This window comes from Saccostrea cucullata, unplaced genomic scaffold (genome assembly GCF_032062105.1).
Source record: "Saccostrea cucullata isolate Sc308-1 unplaced genomic scaffold, CSIRO_AGI_Scuc_v1 ctg9796, whole genome shotgun sequence".
NCBI lineage: Eukaryota > Metazoa > Mollusca > Bivalvia > Ostreida > Ostreidae > Saccostrea > Saccostrea cuccullata.
In genome coordinates, this window is record NW_026924259.1 from 1 (window position 1) to 23,530 (window position 23,530).

Consider the following 23,530-nt stretch of genomic DNA (forward strand, 5'->3'; position numbering starts at 1 on the left):
TTGATGACCAGTAATACGATATGACTGCACTAAAACAAAGTCCCACCTTGAGCCATTACAGAAGGGATTCTTGGTCTATTTTATTTTACACACCTCAATACCCTCAAAAACAATGCCCAAAGTGAGTCCTCATCATGAAAAGTTTTGCTTTATATATGATTTTAAGAGATTTCAAGTTTGTTGTGTTTCTTAAATGACTGTGAAAACAACTTGAAAATTTGAGAAACTAAATAGATTGTGTGCAATTTACAACAGTTTAGCCAAATTAAGCGAGTTACCTAAAACGTTGCTAGCTTCATGTAACTAAATGTGTAGTATAAAGGTCAGTTTGAACCAAATTATCTTCTATATTGTTTACCTTGAAGTCATTTGCCTGTGTCTTCAGCTTTTCACCCTCTGCAGTTAGATTCTCTATGATTTTCTGGGATTCATCACTTGTGTTTTCAGATTTTTCTGATTTGTCTCCCTTTGCATCTGAGTTTGTAGTGCAGTATTGGCCACTTTGTAACCTTGTAAAGTAAAAGAGAAGATAAAGAGAAGATAATTAGGCTGAAGCCAACATGTACATGTAACTATAAATGTTTTGCAGTGTAAAGTTCACACAAAGAAAATGATATGTTTTTCTCATCCTTATTTGAATTTCTGAAAAACACTCTTTAACTAATCAAATCCAAGAAATAAATGTTGCACTGTAGTACATGTATTTCAATATAGTGACAAATTCCTAAATTCAAAATCAAACGTGCTCAGCTGACAGGCTGTGTTCAGTGTAAAATATCTATACAAGGGTACTCTGCCAGGTAACATTTAAACACAAACTTTTCTGTACAATACTCATTCAAGCAGAGTTCACCATAATAAATTACGTGCATATTAAAACAAAACTAATGAAACACAACTTATTGAAGACACTTTACAAGTTTACATACTCAATACCTAGCTGAATACTACACAACCTTGGAGAGATAACTCTATTACAAAACCAAAACTTTGTGTTAGAAATGCTTATAAACTAGGGATGTCAAAATTGTCAATATTGATATTCGAATATTCGATAGGAGTATTCGAATATTCGATAAAATAAATACATTTTGCATTATAAAATATATATTTTCACTCTCCTGTCAACCAGTATACGTTTTATGTCATTATTTTGGAACAAAATTTCACGTAGAGTATTGTAAATGCAAAGTAATTATATTTTTAAAATTTTACAGAATACATAAAGAGCATACATTTAAGGTAAGGTTTGCGTCTCCCTCCAACTTTTATTTTTTTTAATATGCACACATGCCATATATCAATTTATTCAGGGAGATTAGCTTCATCATTTAATATGATTTTCAAAGATATTGCCCGTCCCATTTTTTGAGTAAAAGACGCCAAATTTAACGTATTTCATATTTCACCTCGAATATTATTTTCATTGAAAAAATTGATTTATTTTATAAATTATCAAACTTTTATAATTAAAATGACCTGAATTAGTATAATTCATGCTTCTATTATTTAAACTATTAATTTTCCGCTATCAAAAATGTGAAAAATTGGGTAAAAAAGAAGATTTTTCAATTTTCCTTGATAAAGTGAAACCGTTGCCATGGCAACAAAAATATAAAAATCAACGTTTTACATATCTACCGATTCCATCAAATTCCATGAAGTTATTAATTTGATCATTTTAAATAATTTGAACCAAAAAAATATGTATGTCCCCAATATTATTTCCATGGAAACAGGGGCTATATTATGGGTTCGGTACACAAAAACCAGGCTTTTTCTACACTTATAAAGACAACATTTATATCACCTTGTCAGGGTGAATGTTAAAGACTAAATGTATTTTTGATATTGTTTTTAAGCAAAACTTGGCCAAAAATATTCAAAATAAAACTCCTCCTGTGCTACAAGATGGTCTAAAAATTAATTCCATGGAAGAAATCTAGCATTTATGGCAATCTTTACATCTGAATATTCTGATGAAATTGTCCATGAATTATACTGCAACACCTTTAGAAGTACATGTATATGTTTATAAAGATACTTCAGAACATGTTGCAACTAACCCAATTAAAAGCCTCTGAATTTGACCTCATGCTGATTTAGTTATTCCAACTTGTAGTAATTTCTAGACATCTTCGTAGCAAAATATCTTTATTCAGTTATGTCTCGTGACTATCATTATACATGTATGCCATCTTTTGAGTGAAATGTTGTAAGCATTGCATCCACGAAGCTGCTGTTTTGATAATTAAATGATTTCTTTACTTCGAAGAGTAGAAATGCTATCTTGAAAGTAATGTTTGTTTGCCCTCTCTTGACTCTGGGTAAAATTATTGGGTCGGTAGGTGAGAAAATCTTCAACAACATTTCTTTACGGGGAATAAGAGGAATAAAAAGAAAAAATACGGCCCTGCATTGAAAAAAAAATTTTATTCTGGTCATTTTAGTCAGTCGGTCTGGAGAGGCCGACAACCAAACATATCTTAAAGATGGCCTATTTCTACACTTCATGGACATTAGCTCAATCATTGGATTAGGTAGTCTGAGAATCTAAATTGAAATATCAGACAGAACAAAATAAAGATGAATTCTAAGTGACATCAATTCATACTTTAATGAGTTTACAGAGTACTTCTGATTTCAGAGAAAAGGCAAATTCTGCAAAATGACATAACACTGTCATAAATATTTGTCAAGAACAGGGAAAAAGAAACAATGTTACAGTGATAGATATATCTCCTTGATATCCATGAAATAATAATTTAAATATAAAAATTTTTTCTCCTTTTTAAAATCAAAATACAGAAAAAAATTAAAAGATTATAAATGTAAACAATTTTGAAATAAACTACATGTATTTGTGAAAGATTTTAATTTTAGTTGATTACTAAACTGGTCTTATCATTCCTACTAATTTAACAACCTTTCAATTTCCAAGTGTCGTATTTTAAACTGTTAAATGTTCACTGCAGCTTTATTTACAAAACTCATCAGTTTTCAGAAATACTTATTTGAGCATATTAGGTCCTGGTAAGCACAAAATTTAATGAATAAAAATATTAAATTTAATTGTTCATGTATTAGGCCTAAAAAAAAAATATGTTTGTTTCCTGTAACCCGACCGACCCATTCAAATTATCCCCGGGTGGATTTTTTTTTCTGACAAATGGCAAAACTTCGTTTGATCAATCAGCTGATTCCATTTATTAAATTAAAAAAATAGCTTGTAGCTAAATTTGAGACATAAAATATGTCAACCTAGTTTACATTTACCCTAAATATAAAGAGTAATCATTATTGTAACAACAGTTTCCCCCTACAACTTTCTGAAGTTCGTTTTCTGCTGCTATAGTCAGCCATTTTGGATGCCATGTTTGGTGTCCACTGTAATTATAACACCTGGTATTTTCAGTCCGGGATGTTTCACTATTCATAAGCAAAAAAAAAAAAAAAAAAAAAAAAAGAATTTCCGACCTACCGACCCTTGATTTTTTGGGAATGTTACAGGAAACAAACTTATTTTTTTTTAAGCCTTAATTTCCTTGCAATTTTACAAAATAACCCTTTTAAGAAACTTGTTACTTGTAAGTGTAGACAAAAGCAACCTTCAATTAATACCTTAATGTATACATTTATTTTACTGAAAACAAATTCAAAGATGGACAAACAGAGCATGCACTGCAATCATCACATACACATATTTTCTAAATATATTGAAAACAGCATGTATATACTACCAGGTAGATAGGATGCTGTTAAACATTAAATTTTTTTCTATAATCTATAGACATATAAAAAATATGCATTGGGTACAACAAATCATCATTTCTTTTCCAAATCTCCATTGACTTTGCCATGTCTGGTTCAACATCTTAGCTTGATCCATCCAACTCTCTTTAATATTCTTGAGCTGATATGGGATGACCTCTACTTTGATTGATGGCACAAATCTTTTAAGGAAACACTGAAGTACTTTTTTTTGTTCTTATCTATTCCAATTAATGACCCAATTGATCTGAAATCATATGTGTTCATTTTTACAATAACATTTAAGGAATTGCATTTTTGGAATTGCATAAGGAATTGGGCTGACCCAATTTCATTCACTCAATGAAATGAAATTTCCAATATAATCAATGAAGAATCAATATGAAATTATTGTACAATTTATACATGTAGATTGAATTAGTGAAATGCAAATGCTTGATCAAGAAAATTAATGTTCTTCATGTTCTTGTCATGCACAATTTGTATTAATTAAAAAATGAGATATTAACTAAAATCAAACCTCATTTAAAAGGTAACTTGAACAATTGAATACCTGTTCCAATAATGTTACAAATATTAGGCCTAAAAAGCAAGGATTTTTTTCATAATTTCTTGAATGAATGCATTTTTATTTTTTGGCAATGTTGGGATATTAGCCACATCCTGACATCCTTGTACAGTTTATTCATCGTTTTTAAATCTGTAGTCAGAAGATCATTCATAACTTTCAGTAAAATGAATAGTTAAATAACTAGAGCCGAGCTCGTTGCAAAGCAACGAGTAGGTCTTCCGTCGGAGCTGCGGACAGAGAGAAATGACCTTGAGTCAAGGTCATGCCACGTTCTAAGTTTAAAGCAATCTTTTAAGGGTAGATGTCATCTTATAATGTTTTACTATTAAAAAAAGGATAGTAAAGGAATGTTTGCGACCTTGACCTTGTCAGAATGACCTTGGGTCACACCATGACACACGCTGGTGATGAGCATATCCCATTTGTGTGCTACCGTATTGACAAATTCACACATGTTTTTTCAAACAATGCATCCAGCCAAAATATCTTATCATAAATGACCTTGATTCAAGGCCACACTCTGCATGATTTAAGCCATACCTTTTGTTTAGATAGGCCTTGTCACAGCTAATATACATGTGTAAAAAGTAATGGTCAATTTAAAGCAATGTTTGAATTTTGGAAAAGCCGGATAAACTTCAAGGTCAAAGTTCATGATATACAAGTATTTGAAATGATTTTATCACAGGTTACGTACATGTGATGTTTGTGTAATATGAAAGCCTTATCTCTTCTCATTAAAAAGTTATGATCAAGCCTCAAGGTCAAGTTGTCAAAAGTCAGTGTATTTAGAAAAGAGTTGTCTTAGGTAATACACAGGGATAAAATAAAAACCCTGTCTCTTCTCATTCAAAAGGTATGAGTATTGTTAATGTTTTTGAAAAGCCGGTCAAACTTCAAGGTCAAAGGGTAAAAAATCAGTGAGTTTTGAAAGGCATTGTCACAGTTAATACATTTTTATAAAATGGAAGCTTTCAAAAGTTATGGTCAATTTAAAGTAATGTTATTATTTTTAGTAGGTCAAGCTCCAAGATCAAGGTCACAGGGTCAAAAATCACAGTATATTTGAAAATCAGATGTCATAAATAATGCACATGTGAAATATCAAAGTCTTATATCAACTCATTCAATAGTTATTATCAAGTTTAAAGTTCTCGTGACAGATGGACAGCTGGCTGACGAATAAGGTTTAATGTTCCCTAAAAAAATAAATACATGTAATTCGAACATGATAAATTGAGAAATACGAATAATAATAAAAAAAAATTAGAAAATATTAGAATATAAATCAGGTTTCCTACATGAGATTTCCTTAAAGACTTATCAATACATATTATTCAAGTACATGCAAAACATATGCATGTACGTTGGAGGTTCAAGACGCGGAGACCGGTCATTTCGATGAGAACGTATACACAACTGTCTCGTTACGGGGTAGGTGGTGTCATAAAAGGATTTAATTCGCCTGATTCCACCTCTGATTTTTTTTTAAAGTCTGTCTTTGCGCTAGCCTGCTAGTGCTTTATATTGTTTAAACAGAATTTAATTTTATGAAAAGAATTATTTTTAATGCTTATTTTTGACATATGCTTAAATTATTTACCTATCAATTTGAGTTTAAATAGTAAAAAGGAATTTGTCACTCAGTATTTATCGGTCCTTCGGATGAGACCGTATAAACCGAGGCCCCGTGTCACAGCAAGTGTGGCACGATAAAGATCCCTCCCTGCTCAAAAGCCGTAAGTGCCGAGCATAGGCCCAAATTTGCAGCCCTTCACCGGCAATGGTGACATCTCCATATCAGTGAAATATTCTGGAGAGGGAAGTTAAATAGTATACAATCAATCAATCTAAGGAATTAGTGTCAATCCTCTACATCAAAGAGCGTCTGACTTGTATGCATGATATAAATTGCGTAAATGTGTTAATTGAAATTTGAATGAATCCCGTATGTTGTGTGAGAGAGTCAGTTTTGTACTGGACATTCCATCATCAAGAAAATATAGTTTTACTCTGGACTATTCCGAGTTACCAAAACGTTTGTGTGTGTGTCTGTGTGTGAGCTTTACAACTGTCTTTGTTCTCTGTGACTTGATTTGATTTATTTTTCAAAATACATACTTTAACTTTTTATTGCTTGACTTACGTTTAATAAATTTTCATCACAAGTTCACTTGTGTTACTTTAACCAAATATATTCTATTAAATTAATGATTCCATCTTCTTTGTTAACTTTAAATTGCTAGAAATATAGTGTAAAAATCCAGAATGAAATAAAGAATGTTAAAAATGACATTATTAATTGTCGGAAATGCAATGCAAAATTCCGGAAATAAATTGCAGCAAAAACTGGTACCTCCACTTACCCAAAGAAACTAATACATGTAGTACATGTACACATTTCGATGCTCGATTGAACACTCTAATCGGCACAAGTTTTAGAAATTAAAACGTTTATATATAGGAAAGTTTAGTGACGCATACTAATCTTTTTTTTCATTTATTTGTTAACCTGCGAATAAAAAATTATTGGATAACATTATAATAGGTTATGGATTAATCATGGATTTCAACACCAGTCCTGACCTGTACGTACGTGAACAAACTAACCAATTGACATTCTCGACTCTGAAGGAAAACATTGTATCATTTGAGGGAAGGGGGTTACCTATCGCGATGAGAGGAAATTTTTAAATAATCTCTTTTAGTCCAATAAACACGAAAGAATGGCTTGGAATATTTGTATGCAACTACATGGCTTTCTCAGAAACAATTTTGCATTTGTTAAAAAAATTCTAATTATTCATTTTTTTCTCTCGTATTCTGAAAGCTCGGAATGTATATATTTTAGGCGCTCTTCCGTGTAAAACAGCATGTACTGTGTTACAATCATGTACCCGTAAAATATATAGTGTCATAGTGATATTCTTTTTATTCGAGGAAATAAAAGAAATACATTCGGTACAATACAATTATAAGTTATGTATCAATTCATGCAAAACTCAAAGTTGCTTCATTTAATTTTCGATTTTCATGAGAATTGGAAACGTCACTTCCACTTACAATTTACTGTGCGCATTTGCCATGTTTATTTGTATTTGCTAATTTAAACAACATCGCAATTTTTTCTGATATAAAGCAAATAGAATAACTTGATATAGGCCCGTATGCATGTAACGATTGCAATTACTTCGAAGTGGAGGGGGAGACGGGGCCTAAAAACATGTGTACCTTTCCAATAATAGAATCATCCGTAGTAACAAATCAAAAACAAGTTGCAGTATTGATATCCCCAATTTTTTAAATAACGAGACTATAATGGACTTCACAAGGGTAGAATTTAACATTAATTTATGTACAATACATGCGCAATTAAAATCACTATCAAAATTGGCAGAGTGATCGATAGATCATCCTGTGTCACCTATCAGTGTAACCAATGAACTCGTCCAGATACCTGAGCAGCAGAGAAAAGCAGCACATTTTATTCATTCGTCAAGGAAAAGAATCCGACATTTAACACTTTTAAATCTTTGAATACACATACACGTTCAAGAAAACCTTTATACTTGTGTCTAGAAATATTCTTACGATTAACGCAAATAATCTAGGACTCGAGTAAAAATCAAAGAGCGGTAATGTTGACCTCATGAATGTATATAGGTCAATTGTGCGATCGATGAACGGCTTTCATAACAGTACACACACACAACAGTCAGGGTCCGCGGAAAATTCACGATGCATGAATTAAATGACAGTGAATTATCTTAACAATGCTTAAGCTTGAATTATTTTTTTTATAAATAACAATGATAATGCTACATTGAATATTAATCGAAGGAAAGATGATTAAGTATTTTCCCCCTCCCCCGTCTTGTTATTTAAACTTAACACAAGGAGAAAGTTGTCTCTGAATAATCTGTATGACATCCAGCTAGAGAATACGTTAAAAACTTATTTAAACAAAGTTAAACATTCAATTTAGCTATAGGTATATTATTCTTGTCCACCCTATTACATTTATTTCAGTTATATACGTGTTATACGCATACGCACAAAGAATTCTTCTTCACTTGCCGTATAAAATCACTTACCTGTACATGGATTATAAAGTTTTCTGCTCATTTAATAACACATCACTCAAACAAAATAACGTTTTCATGATATCAATAAGATGTTAAAGAACCCATTTCAAATCGATAACCATATCGAAATATTTACCGTTTTTGAGTTATAGAGCAAAAACTTTCAAGGTCTTTCAAGGTCCCTAAATCCCTAATTTGAGGGGCCAGCCCCTTTTTAATGATGTCAAATGATAGATCTTAAAATTATGCACAATATTTGTTCAACATGTCTTAACAAATTATTTTTAGTTTAAAAGATACATATGGAAATATATGTCAATTTTTGCGCTTTAAGGCATTCTCATTTTTGACCCCTATCTAGCACCGTTTTGAGGGCAGAAATCGAAAAAGAAAAAGCGATGTGCACAACTTCAATTCTTCTAGTATTTGAATTCAGTAGAATTTCTGCTCCAGCTTTTGTCGTTTCTGAGCCTTTGTCTGGAAACGAACAGTACCAAATTTTCATTTAAAGGGAAATAACTCGAAAGCGGAAGAGAATTTTTGAAATTTTTGAAGACTTTCTAATTGAGTTTTGTAACGTTTAAAAACTCTGAAAATTTGAGCGAAATCCGTTAAGAAATGAGCGAGTTACGAGGCCTCAAAGTTGGCGTCTAGGAAAAAAAAAAGAATAATAGGAATAATCTTAACCATCAGAATCAGTAGAAGGTCTTCCGCCTGAGCGGAAGACCTTAAATTACCTGATGAAAATACTATCAACAATCAAACTGTCGACATCATCATTGGACATGGTCAAATGCACCGTGACTTTTCTTCCCTGTTCGGACTGCATAAAGCATAATATTTACAGGATACTCTCAGGTCTTTTCTTTTTTCCTTCCCATTCTCACTTAAAATTTTAGTGTAGTGGTGAAGAGAGAAACAGCACAATGCGTCGATAACTTTCTTCTGATCGGAATGGCCTACAACTTGCCACATTCCGTATCGAAAATAAACAAGTCCTCCTTTATTGGTTCATCCACATGCATCACGCTAATCTCAAAGGCTTTTAAGATTCCTATGCTTTGATTTGTTATAAGACTTTCTCCTTAAAACGTCCTTTGTTTTTAGTCCTAACAATAAGTGACAACAAACATCAAGTATGACAGAGGAAATTCGTTACCGAGATGCTTAGCATCGCTGGTTTAAAGTCGCCTGTTTCAAACGCTTTGGTGATTTGCAAGAGTTATCTCCCTGTTAACGCAAACCTTACCTTAAAATGTAATGAACATTTGTTTTTTGAAAATTCAAAAGAGTCTTTAGTATGTTCCAGATTAATATATATATCATCTTACAAAATCTACACCAATTTCTCCTACAAATTTATACCACGCTAAACAGTTATCTACTGAAGAAAAATTAAAATCAATTAATTTTAGCTAATTATTTTCCCGATAATTATTTTATAGCTGCAGATCTGTAGCTCTCCGAAAAATATATAGTGACAGACCGGAGAGCTACAGTGCCACCCATTGAAAAAACTGTTATATCTATTGCGCACAAAAAATTGCGCTGTTTCTCGATTTATTTCTCGTTGTTTTAAAAAACGGTCATCTCAAAATATTACTAACCGTGCATTCCTAACATATTCTTTCACTATTTCCACAACATAACATTCCTTATAATTGTTATTACGGTAATAGCCCTCCTGGCTCTGATATTGAGATCATCGAAAATTTTGCCTATTTATAACACCATTTAGGTTTGTAAGATAATTCAGTCCAACACACTTCGTACAGATGTACACTACGAAAGTACTTGATAGAGGAGTAAGGAATCTTTTAAAATCTAGCTAGCTTTTTTGCAATTGAGGTAAGAATTTGAAAGAATTAATCCAGAACCGTGCACACTTTTTTGTGTGCAATGAATATACAGTTTTTTCATGGGTCGCACTGAAGCTCTCCAGTCTGTCAATATATATATATTTTCGAAGACCTACAGATCTACAGCTATTATTTTTAATGATATATACATAAACAAGGGATCCATGTGTTTTCTGTAAAACTGTGTCCTTACAATAATACAAAATGATTGTAAGTACTTGGCACAGTAATACCACTAATTAAATGATCGAAGAATATATAATTTATTCTAAAAGTTACACTCACATTTTTAAGGCAATCCAACAGGAGTGTCTTTTTGAAAATCAAATCTTATTACTAGTCACAACCGGTACCAATTTGATTCAATTTCAAATAAAACTTGCCAGATTTTTCTCTCTATTGAATACTTGTATACTTAAAAAGCGAATATTCGAATCATATTTTTATATTTCGAATATCAACTCATCAGACAAATGAATATTCATATATTCGTTGACATCCCTATTATAAACAGATCTGAAATGGGAATCGGATTCACAAAGAAAAAAAAATGCTAGATGGGAATTCTGTATGAGTCTATTGTGCAGACTGCCCTATATTCTGTATCACAGTGTATGTTTAACATGTTAAACAATCAGAAAGGCTTTCCATCCAGTTGAAAACCTGCATGGGCTTTTCCTGAAAAGAACAAAAATTTTTTTGCTTCAATTCAGGATTTTTCCTCCTTTTAAGGCCACATAAAATTAATCTTTAGATTCTCATCCTAATTTGCTAAAAAATCGGGGCGGGTGGGCGGATTTTATTTTTTTATAATTGTTAAATGTATAAGTATCAACAAAACATGAACTCTTCGTACACATTTTTTTTCATCATGTCAATGGCAAAATGAATAGATTTTCTTTTCATATTCTTTTAAATATTTAAAGAAAATTATCGCTTTTAAATAATTAAATTCATAGTTAAATAATTAACAAATTATCAAGTACACATATACGGCACACCCAGTGGGGATACCAATAAATTGTGTATGCATGACCTCATCGACCTTTCCCCAAATACCTAGTTTATTTGTACCAACGAATCCCTCTGTTTTGTGTAAAATATCATAGATTTCCACCTTCCTCAAAATTTGATCGATCTTGAGACTTGACATATTCGACATTAAAATAGGTCATATTTGCAAAATCCATAAAATATTCTAATAAAATATTTTACTGAAAAACCTAGGCCTGAACAGTTTTAAGAGTTAACAGAAGTCATTTCCTTAGCACTTCACGTTCTCAAAAGTCTGCCAACGATGTTTTATTTTTTTTCTTCAAAGTAAAATCACACGCAACTGGAGATCGTTAAAACTTGACCAGATGTCATTTTCTACCTCTATTTTATTTAGTTAAAATCTCATTAAAAATTGCCAGCGATGGTCACAGTATCTAGATGTGTTTATGCTCATTTATTCTTCTCTGTCTTTTCTACACCGACAAATTATAGATCTATTCCTTCAATATTTAAACTGCTTTTTCTCCATTCTTCACATGGCTCTTTTGGTATAAATAGACTTTTAATACAAACGGGAGATAACTCTTAAATTTGACCTAAATTTTTGCTGAAAATACATGAAAATACCCACAAATCAAAATAAAAAACACCGGGGCGGGACATTTTGAGAGGGGCGGGCGGGGATGAGAATCTAAAGATTAATTTTAATTGGCCTAATCTAGGATGGAGTAGGTCATTATCAGTGGTATCTGTCCTCTGTCCTTATGTAGTGCTAATCTACTTTCTGAAATCATAAATATACTGCACAACAATCTGCTCCAAGTTATTCTAAATTTATTAATAATTTGTACTCTTGGAAATATTCAGAACACCACCAGTCTCTGTAGTTCTCCCAGGCAACTACAGTATAAAGCACAAAGGATATAAACTCTGGAAGTGTTTTTTTTTACTTTTGTTAAATTATTACATTTATATGTGCTGGAACGTTTTTAATATTAACATATTTGAGAACAGAAACTAACTTCAGCATCAGCATTCACATCAGTTTTTGCGGAAATTCATTTTGGTGGATCCAGACATTGTTATTCCCAGGGAATAACTATGATTTCCTTTTCCTCTTAAATTGAAAGAAGAGATCATGGATACAACAACATGAATGATGTAGATAGCATAGCAGCATACATTGAAAGGGACTGATTTTATTTATTTCATAACTTTAAAATAATAATAATGAGATATAAACTTGTAGAACAACTCAGCTATGTTAAGGACTGAAGTAGAAAATGTGATCCTAGCACCATTTTCATATGTTAAACATATTACTTTCTAAAAAAAATTGTAACAAAATAACTGAACACATGTAGAAAATGTAATACAGTTAACCATCATGGATAGAGCTGGGCGTTACACAGTAACAGTTATATTGCATGTATCAGTTGTTTGTCATGTGATAAGTATTTAAAACAAGAGGCCCAAGGGCTACATCACTCACCTGAGCACATCAGCTAGCAAATATCAGATCAGAACTGAAAGTTTACCGAGGTGGGGGGGGGGAGGGGGGGGGCTTGAATTTTAATACTATTTGAGAATGCCTTCATACACTACCAGAGGATGATTTCACATGAGTTTCATCTTTCCTGTCTCAATGGTTCTTCAGAAAAAGATTTTTAAAGATTTTTCCTATATATTCCCATGTAAAACATTGATCGGCCATTTTCGCCCCATCCTACCCCAGGGGGTTATGATTTGAACAAATTTAAATCTACACTACCTGAAGATGCTTCCACATAAGTTTCATCTTTCCTGGTCCAGTGGTTTTTGAGAAGAAGATTTTTAAAGATTTTTCCTATATACTCCTATGTAAAACTTTGATCAGCCATTTTAGCCCCACCCTACCCCTGGGGGTCATGATTATAACAAACTTGAATCAACACTACCTGAAGATGATTCCACCTGAGTTTCATCTTTCCTGGCCTAGTGGTTCTTGAGAAGAAGATTTTTAAAGATTTTTCCTATACACTCCTATGTAAAACTTTGATCAGCCATTTTGGTCCCACCCTACCCCTGGGGGTCATGATTTGAGCAAACTTGAATCTACACTACCTGAAGATGATTCCACATGAGTCTCATCTTTCCTGGCCCAGTGGTTCTTGAGAAGAAGATTTTTTAAAGATTTTTCCTATATACTCCTATCTAAAACATTGATCAGCCATTTTGGCCCCACCCTACCCCGGGGGTCATGATTTTTACAAACTTGAATCTACACTTCCTGAGGATGAATCCACATCAGTTTCATCTTTCCTGGCCCAGTGGTTCTTGAGGAGAAGATTTTTAAAAAATGCCATTAATTTTTCTCTAATTTATAAATAATTATCTCCCCTTGGAAAAGGGCGTGGCCCTTCATTTGAACAAACTTGAATCCCCTTTACCCAAGGATACTTTGTAGCAAGTTTGGTTGAAATTGGCCCAGTGGTTCTTGAGAAGAAGATGAAAATACGAAAAGTTTACGACGCGCCGCCGACAACAACGACTACGATGACGACAGACAACGGACAAATTTTGATCAGAAAAGCTCACTTGAGCCTTCGGCTCAGGTGAGCTAAAAAAATAGAATTGTTAAGCTGAATGTAGGAAATGAGGCAAAGACAAGGACATACACTTGTTTTTGAAGAAAAAATTGATTCACATTTAAAGATGTTTACTTTCTCCACCCAAAAAGTGCAGAGAGCTAGTCTGTGCTGGGAAGTTCTGAAAATATTGCAGAAAATGTGTTCAATAGATAAAAAATTCCACTTCGCTTTAATTCTGTATTAAATAAAGTTATGCAAACCAGAATCAGCTCCCAGTACTTTTCAAAATATACACTATATAAGCAATTAATATTCCATATTTCAGCTCAAACAATTTAGTCTATGCCCTTACACTTTGATGTAAATCAAGAATACTCTTATCCTTGTAGTTCTATACATTCCTGTCCTTGTGCAGCTCCAATGCTACTAGATAAATTCATATTCTATTTACATTGTAAATAAATATCTTCTTTTCGTTTTAATGATTAGGCTTTTTAAAAAAACACACGATGACTTCATATCAATTTAAGGTTCATAAACCCTCTGCTCACTCATATAAAATGTAGCTTGAACCTTAATGATTTTCCAAAAGAGATGTATTTTACATGTATCAGTAAAATACAAACAATTATAGCATAGCTTGCAGGGCAAAATTGGAAAAAAAAGACACTTCAACTTGGCAAATCTATAAAGGAAATTAAGGAATAATGGACATTTATGTCATTAAGAGTTATCTCTCTTATCAGAGTATCAATGAACTTTAAGCATGTTTTGTAATTATTAAACCAGTGAATCAATTCCTCAGGATCACTTATACTGCGTCATGTTAAGGCTGCAAGGTGACGTCATATTTGATGAGAAACTTTCTTCTATTACTTGACAGCATTGTAATCAAGTATGGTGATTTTACAAGATTTTATAAATAATTGATCAAGTAAAGAAATATGAGTTGTTATTTACGAATCATCATGTCGTTAATTTGATTTTAGTCGCTTGTTAAATTTTTCATGACATCACAATTAAGCTTCCAATACAGTGCACCACAAAATGTGAACTCAAACCTTCCTTAACATAACTGAGAATAGACTTTTTAGTCTTGTCCTCGGAGAAAGTGTGCTCATACTGAGGTTTGTTCCGCCTGACTGACAACTGTACATTTGATTGTTACGATTTGATATCTCTTTAGTGTTTCTTATATCAAGAATGGGCATGCATAAAGGATAGATAATTGAAGAAAAATACACAAGTCTATGAAAAAAATTAAAATAGTCTTTGAAAAGGCGATATTTAAAACTTTAAAAAGTGTGGTACCAGGTGGATTCGAACCCACGACTTTAAAATGAAAGTTTCCACAGTCTAAAAGTCAGCACATATATCAACTGAGCTAGTCTGACTATCAGAATGAAAAAAATAAATTTGAAGCAGATTATCAAAATCAGGTTTTCTTATTTTTTGTAGGTTTTTAGTGAATTTCGACCCTAGGGCAGGGGTGCCCCTCAAAAATTCCTATCTTAAATTATTCCTTACACCCCAACCTATCAAAATATCACAATTATATTTAGGGGCAGGCCTGCCCTGAAGGACTTCTAGGCCAAAATCCATGCAAAAATCAACGCTTAAACAGACAAATTTGTGTTTCGGCCAATTTTGGAGGTTTACTGAAAAGTTGTAAATAATAAATTTGAGGTATAAAATACAAATCTGAAAAATTTTAGACATACATACGGTAGAAAACAACAAATGAAGATTGATCTTTAAATGTCACTTTTTTCCGGGAAATACTGAAATTTTTACCGACCCGACCTAAATTTTACCGGTAAAAACCGACGGTCCGGTGACTTTCGCATAGACTGATGTAGACTGAAATTGTTCTCTCCTATAGGTCAATTCTTTTGTCAAAGTGAATACATCCTTAGTTGAATTTTTGTCCTCAATGGATTATTTTTTGGGTAAAAGACATATACAATCTCAAAAAGATTTGTTTTGATTCATTTGGTAGTTATTTTCAACTCAACCCCTTTTGTATTCTTCAAAATCATTTCGGGAGGGGATCCGCTCCAATTTGCTACATTGCCAGTATATGAACATATTCTAACTGTGGTAAGGATTTGTCCCGAGACAAAGTTAGATTATTCTAACTAAGTTAAACTAATGTTTAATTTTGAACCATTATCCCACATGAATGGATGTGATTGCTTTTCCCAATGGGAAACTGTTAGTTATAACAATTTATTATATTATTTAGCTTAAAAACAAAATATTGCAAAATTTAACTCGACAAGAACGACACCCTCAAAGACTTTATGTAAGTTCATAATTCTTACGCAATTTTCAATATCATTGTGAATTATATCAACTTGTTCTTATGAAAGAGCTTTCATTTCTTGAGCACCTCACAATAAGGCCTGGCAAGGATGTCTTTTGCATGTCTTATTTGTTCATTAATTAACATAATACCAATTCTGAAAACTTTGCAAATGATGAAATTGAAAGCGAATCTTGAACGTTTCGTAACCTTGAAATACATATAGTAAATAAACGAATATAACAAGGTATTTCAAGGTTATCACTCTGTATAACATATACAAAACATAAAGTTATAATGCTCACCTATTCCACGTCACTCTCGGATAAATATTATGTCTTAAACTTCTTGAAATTGATGTGACAGTTCTCACGCACATGCCTCCGACGGTCGCCATTGTTGATTAAAATTTTGGTGCGCTTCCGGTCGGCTTAAATATATCCGAAAATTGATCAAAACAATTACATCATTATATTTCATGCAAAAATTCCGTTTTTTAACTGATTCCTTAAATGATCTTTAAATCAAAGGCTTTTACTATACATCATCATATTACAAAAATTATAAAATCATCGCGGTTTTCTAACGTATTTTGAGATGACCCACATCAATAACTCATACTCAAGTTATTCGAGTTAAACGAGATAATGCTTGAAATCTTTTCATTCTAATCAATTCTATAATAAAACGTTAGTTTCTTATATATTTAATTTTGAAATCTCTCTTTTTACCATCATCCTTTACTGAAAGGCATAGCATTTATATAAATCTATTCTTGAATGGAAATTAATACGTTTGATTTACTCAAAATTAATCCTAGTTTCACTTTTCCTCCTAACTTTCTAGAAAATACTGTTACCAAACATACCAAATAAAGGTAAGATTGGATATAAAATGAGTGACACATGATTCTGCCCTAAACAAAGACAAGCATAAGAGGCAGTATCGTAGGATATTGGTCTATTTTTGTCAAAACATTGGTGTTTGTGATAAATACGTCTGCAACCTTCAACATTAAAACAGTGTGAAAGTAATGTACTGTAAGTGTTTGTATGTTTTTGCGTGCGAGAAGGGGGAAGAGAAAGAGAGCGAAAGATAGAGGGTGAATGTTAAATTGGATGATATAAGGTTATGTGATATAAATTTAAATCTCAGCGAGATCCTAGAGACTAAATTTTTAGTCTCTATATGGATCTCACTGAGATTAGTTATAATTTTGTGTCATTTTTAGCTCACCTCGACAAAGTCGAAATGAGCTTATGCTATACCCCCGGCGTTGGCGTCGGCGTCAGCGTCCCAGGTTAAAATTTTAGGAGCAAGTCCATTCCTAAGTAACTATAAGCCCTATATATACCTGAACCAAACTTGCAAGATGATGCATCTAGGGATGTACACTACCAGACTTGCTTCGGATGCTGGATCTGACTTACATTTTCCAGATGAGTGACCAGGTTAAAGTTTTTGGAGCAGGCCCATTCCCAAGATGAGTGACCAGGTTAAAGTTTTTGGAGCAGGTCCATTGGCATTCCCAAGTAACTATAAGACCTACCCAGACCAAACTTGCATGGATGATGCATCTAGGGATGGACACTACCAGACTTGCTTCAGATGCTGGATCTGACCTACATTTTCCAGATGAGTGACCAGGTTAAAGTTTTTGGAGCAGGTCCATTCCCAAGGAACTATATGCCCTACCCAAACCAAACTTGCATAGATGATGCATATAGGGATGGACACTACCAGACTTGCTTCAGATGCTGGATCTGACCTACATTTTCCAGATGAGTGACCAGGTTAAAATTTTTGGAGCAGGTCCATTCCCAAGGAACTATAAGCCCTACCCGGACCAAACTTGCATAGATGATGCATCTTGGGATGTACACTACCAGACTTGCTTCGGATGCTGGATCTGACCTACATTTTCATTCCCAAGTAACTATAAACCCTACCTGAACCAAACTTGCATAGATGATGCATCTAGGGGTGGACATTACCAGACTTGCTTCAGATGCTGGATCTGACCTATATTTTCATTCCCAAGTAACTATAAGACCTACCTGAACCAAACTTGCATGAATGATGCATCTAGGGATGGACACTATCAGACTTGCTTTGGATGCTGAATCTGACCTATATTTTTCATACAAGAGACCAGGTTAAAGTTTTGGGGACAGATTAATCCCAATGAACTTGAAGTCCTTGATATCTGCAGTATTAACAAATTTATGAATATTTGTTTACACTATACATGTTTTTCATGCTACATGCATAGAAATGTGTATATGCCATGTAAGGGTTTAAAACACAGTTTGCAAGAATATTGTTGTTGGGATAAATACTAGACATTAAGAAAATATGATGTGAGATCTGCATTACTTACACTGATAACATTCGTCGAGGTGAGCTTCATAATCTTTGATTACCTATGTTTCTACTTCAATAAGCACCACATGCAGATTTAATACTTTGTAACCTTTTGTATGGTTTTTGGTTTTACCTATTGAACATATTTGTAGATGGATGTACCAAAGAATTTGCACCTATACACATCAAACAATGACAGCATTACTGAAGACTTGACGGCACATGCTTCTTCACTGGGGGATAACGATTCCTGTTCTTCATCCTTTGTGTCACAACAGAACTCCGTGACCTCACCAGCCGATCAACTCCAGCCTGTGTTAAGATACAGTAGAAGCAGCAGTACAGATAGCACAGATTCCCAGGATAGAGGGGAGATTAAATCTGTAGTGAGAGTGAAGGACCCTACACTAGATTTCTCTCCTCTCATGGCCTTACTCCAGCCTCAAACAGATCTCAATAAGCCTCCAGCTAACTGGTTAAGGAGGAGGTCACTCTCCCAACAGCAGAAGGCTAGGCAGTTTCTGTGGCCAAAAAGAGTTTCAAGGTATGCAATATTAGATGTGGAATGTTTTTAGATTTACACCTTTCTTTATATTCACAGGCAGGGTTTCCCTAAGAATTAAAATAGCAGGGAACATTTAAAAAGCAGAAGGGATTCTGAGGTTCTTTCTCCCATAAAGAGTTGAGAGATGATATTAAAATAGCTGGGGGATATGATTATAAGCAGTGAAGGTTTTATGGACAACCCTGACAGTATATAGTGGTACATTTAGGGGGGGGGGTCTGCAGAGCTGCCAACCCTTACTATTTTGGCGTAAGTCTTACGAAATTAACGTCCAAAGTACGCCTTACGATATCTCTCTTTATTTTTCCGATTTCGCTTTTTCTCGATCAAAGTTTATAATACCAGAATTTTCATAACTGGCCGTCTACAGATTCTACTATTATAATTAAATATTCATAATCCTTACAACGCTTGCTTGTATCGTCGTTTCGGTTTTAGATGGCCGATCGCATTCATGTCAATGTTTTAAAGTAAACAAAATGGAAACGTGCCTCAAATTGCTCCGATTGCATGACCATTTACAAAACATCTTCAGCGGCAGGGGGCCTAGGCGGTCCCCGGACCACGCCTTACTATTTCTCATTTCAGAATGTTGGCAGCTCTGGGTCTGTAAAAAAAAAAAATGAACAGATGAAATTCCCAAAAGTTCTAGGCTAGGATTTTCAATCTTTTTCACAATAACAGTTACCCGTAATAAACATCTGACTCCCATGATTATATTCTCAATCTGTTTACCTTTATATCCCAGTATAATTTAAAATTAATTATAATTTTGTTCCTATATAATCTTCTACAATGCTGTGTTTTAGCATACCACAGTCTTAGAGGAGTGGATTTTACTATGCAGTAAAATTTAATTATTTTGAATCACATTCTTTGGTCAATATATGCCAAATCTAATATTAGAAATACCAATTTCAAATACTGTAATTTTTTTCACCTTCCATTTATATTTACAGTTCTCAGTGATTTTCAGATTACAAAGGTATTTAATAAACTTTATTATTAACCAGAAACATTCTCTTTTCAGTTTTGCAATGGCAAACAATGCATTAGACCTTACAGGAGAAGTTGATGTGATCTCACAAGCTAAGGTGCTCAGATGTTTACTTGTTATTTAATGATTTTGGAACTTCCTTTTACCCGGGATAAAAAAATCTTAATGATTTGAAGTTATATGGAATTGTTGGTAATATACTCTAGTAGCATGTGTATCAAATAAATTGTTAATTTGATAAATGTATTTCTTTTACTCCAGAATATCAAGAAACTGCTGAAGATGCCGTTTTCGTCCAAATCCCAGATCAGTATGATGGTTCACAAGGTAGACAACTCTCTTCTGATTGATGACTTTGATATCCACAAAAACCTACTGAGAAAACAGAAGGTAAGTTAATAGGTATATGTCCTGTAAAATATTAATAGATATTGTTTAATGTGTACAATTAGTTCTCATTTATGTTCAATATTTGACTTGCTCAGAAATAGTTTCATATAGTTTTGGACATAGAAACACAGGAGTGTTTACTTGCTTGAATGAAATATGAAGAAAACGAATACAAATCAAACTCAAAATGTGTTAATTTTCTTTTGGAGTTTTTGTTCACTTTAATCAAACTTGGTAAACATGGTAGTTTTTAGAAAGGTTACAACTGAAATCAAGTGTTATAATCATAAATTTCATTGGTTTTCATAGAATATCAAGATGCAGAATGGTTTGTTGATTTATTTAATTATTTACACTCCTATGACTTTAGGATGACTGGAAATGGTTGAGAGAATTTTACTTGGAGTCAGTAAAGAAAGACATGCAGGTAATATTTTTGGGATTTACTTTTAATTAGAGATTGTATATAAATCTTCATTGATGGAAGTCTCTAACAAGTTCACTTACATGTGTATTTAGGTCAGGCTTGGGGTCAATTACTTTAAAATGTAATTAATTACTTTCAAATACATTGATAATTTTGTCAATTACTTGCAATTACAATTACATTGATTTTTTCAAATGTAATTAATTACTTTCAATTACTTTGACAAATGTAATTAAATACATTTCAATTACTTCGAGTTTTATTTTTATAAAAAAAATAAAAGATTTTTTTTAATAAGATTTTTTCTATAGCGATCGAACACGAACTTTCATTCAGTGTTTTTGTCCTTGGGTATGATAGGGGTTCACACCTGGTCAAAATTAGACCTTTACCTTATAATGAGTGTGACACACTCATTAAACAAATTAAACATTATGAGACAATTAATTATTGTACAAACACAAGCCCATGCTACACTAGTATGGTGTATGGCAAGATCTTTTTGTTACTTTCTCAAATCCATATTTTTGAAGGAAATGAATAATATCTATCACAATTCCATTCATTATTTTCTATCTTAAAATGAATAGAATACAGATAAATCTAAAAGGGGATGTAGTTAGTCTAATTACTGTAAAACAAATTAACTATCTCAACAATCATTGTTATTTGTAAGTGGGAATAGGGAGAACTGAGATTTATAAAACATGGGAATAAGTAAAATAAACCCACCAGTATAAAACTATGTATCAGTATAAGACACCTTTTTAAATATAAACTTTTATTTTGAAAAAAAGTAATTGAAATGTAATTGAAAAGTAATTGAAAATACATGACCTTTTTTGAAATGTATTTAAATACATTCAATTACTTGTAATTGAAGGCTCGCTCAAATACAAATTACTTCCAATTACTTTGAAAATTGTAATTAATTACACTCAATTACAATTACTTTATTCAATTACCCCATCCCTGATTTAGGTGAAATGTGTGCCAAAGAAAAAGAAGACCAGAGACTATCTCCAGAATAAGAACATGCTTTCCAAGTTTCTGTACAGAAGGTACTACATGTATTGTTAAACCTGTTCTCTTTATATGTAGTCATTTTCAATGCATTCAGTTAAAAAGGGAGTTAACTTGTGGTAAATGATTTTCTCAATAAGGTGATTATGATACAGTGAACTTCCCAGTAACAGTTTATGGAGCTATATGAAGATACTGAATACAGAGCAAGTTTTCAGAATAAACAGTGTCATGTTTGTAGAAATTAAAAATATACAGTTTAATTCATTATCCTAAACACTAATATTTCAAACATAATGGGTATGTCAAATTGAGTTGGCATTCCCAAACACTTAATTCTTATGTTTTCATGGACTAGTAAGCTAGAACCATTGGATCTCTCAGAGTTGAATCTTGGTTCTGTCAAGTTCAAGATAAGGAGATTTGTCTATATTTATAGTTAAGGTCTAGTTTAATCAGGGAAGCATGATATCAGTTATACAATATTACATGGAAATCTTTTTAAAGAGAACAGTTTTCTGTTTTGTTTTATGTAGATATACATGCACATGGTTTATACACATTTTGTTCTGACACACAGTTTGGGTATTTATGTTTTCAGTGTACAAGAAGCTTTGAATTCAGGAGAATCGCTGCCAGTTTCAACATTAAACAGAGATGTTAGTGAGCAGGACGATTTTTCAGAAGTAAGTCCTGAAAGATCACTATCAGATTTTATTTTGTAAGAACTCTCTCTACAATACACACTGAAGAGGTTTTTTTTTTTTGCAGTTAGTATGATCTGACCCTTAAATCTAAATTCCAATAAACAGAAATTTACAGTACATCACCAAATTTGCAATCAATTCTAGTATTCTTATCATTTTAAAAGGTCTTGATAAATTAATTGAACATTTAATATTTACATATATTTTATCTGTGGAAGTAAACAACAGTGATTTCTCTTAAATGATACTGTGTTGTGTTTAAACATTTTTTCTGGGTGGTAAATGCCGGTACCATATATTAAAAATTAAATAGATAAGTTCAATATTTACACCTATAATAAATATTTTCTCAATGTCAAAAAACATTTTTCACAGGTGAATAGAGCTTTTCGGGACTTGAACATGAAAATGAATATGTTAATTGTCAGATAAATTCCAGAAATTGTCAAGCATGAAATTTATCTATAGTTAGGATACAGTGCATTTATAACAGTTCTTTAGAATTAAGTTTTTGGTCTGAGAGAAGGGGGTGAGTTTGAATACACTGAAGCCTATTGAGTCTGATCCACTCTTTTGGTTTTTATACGCCCGTCTTAAGACGGGACGTATTATGTTATAGGCTTCATGTCCGTCTGTCTGTCCGTCTGTCCGTCCGTCCGTCTGTTAGCTTTTCTCGTGTCCGGCTCATAACTTGAATACTATAAGGCCTAGAGTTATCAAACTTTGTCAGCTGATACATCTTGGGTAGAAGGTGTGTTGCGCACAAAAAGTAGGTCGCTCTGACCTATAATTAAAAAGTTATAGCCAAATATGGAAAAATCCTGTCCGGTCCATAACTTGAAAACTATTAGACTTAGAATCATCAAACTTGGCCACTTCATGCATCTTAGGTAGAGGGTG

General features: G+C 32.9%; 2 protein-coding genes across 2 annotated transcripts; both read left to right on the top strand.

Annotated features, from left to right (window-relative positions):
• The first annotated feature begins 16,983 nt into the window (after positions 1 to 16,983).
• On the top strand, positions 16,984 to 19,096 carry LOC134266057 (uncharacterized). Its single transcript, XM_062748290.1, has 2 exons — positions 16,984 to 17,034; positions 18,674 to 19,096. Exon 2 carries the CDS (start codon positions 18,674 to 18,676, stop codon positions 19,094 to 19,096), a length of 423 nt encoding a protein of 140 aa, XP_062604274.1. The 5' UTR covers positions 16,984 to 17,034.
• Positions 19,097 to 20,115: 1,019 nt separating this feature from the next.
• On the top strand, positions 20,116 to 22,609 carry LOC134266058 (erythroid differentiation-related factor 1-like; the record flags this gene model as incomplete). The annotated part of the gene is made up of 5 exons (XM_062748292.1): positions 20,116 to 20,180; positions 20,345 to 20,473; positions 20,844 to 20,900; positions 21,882 to 21,961; positions 22,525 to 22,609. Coding segments are annotated over exons 1-5 (408 nt in total), but the record flags the coding sequence as incomplete, so codon positions are not given.
• Positions 22,610 to 23,530: the final 921 nt, after the last annotated feature.

Excerpts from the sequence above, each read along its gene's own strand:
- LOC134266057 (XM_062748290.1), top strand. The coding sequence starts at position 18,674 with ATGGATGTACCAAAGAATTTGCACCTATACACATCAAACAATGACAGC.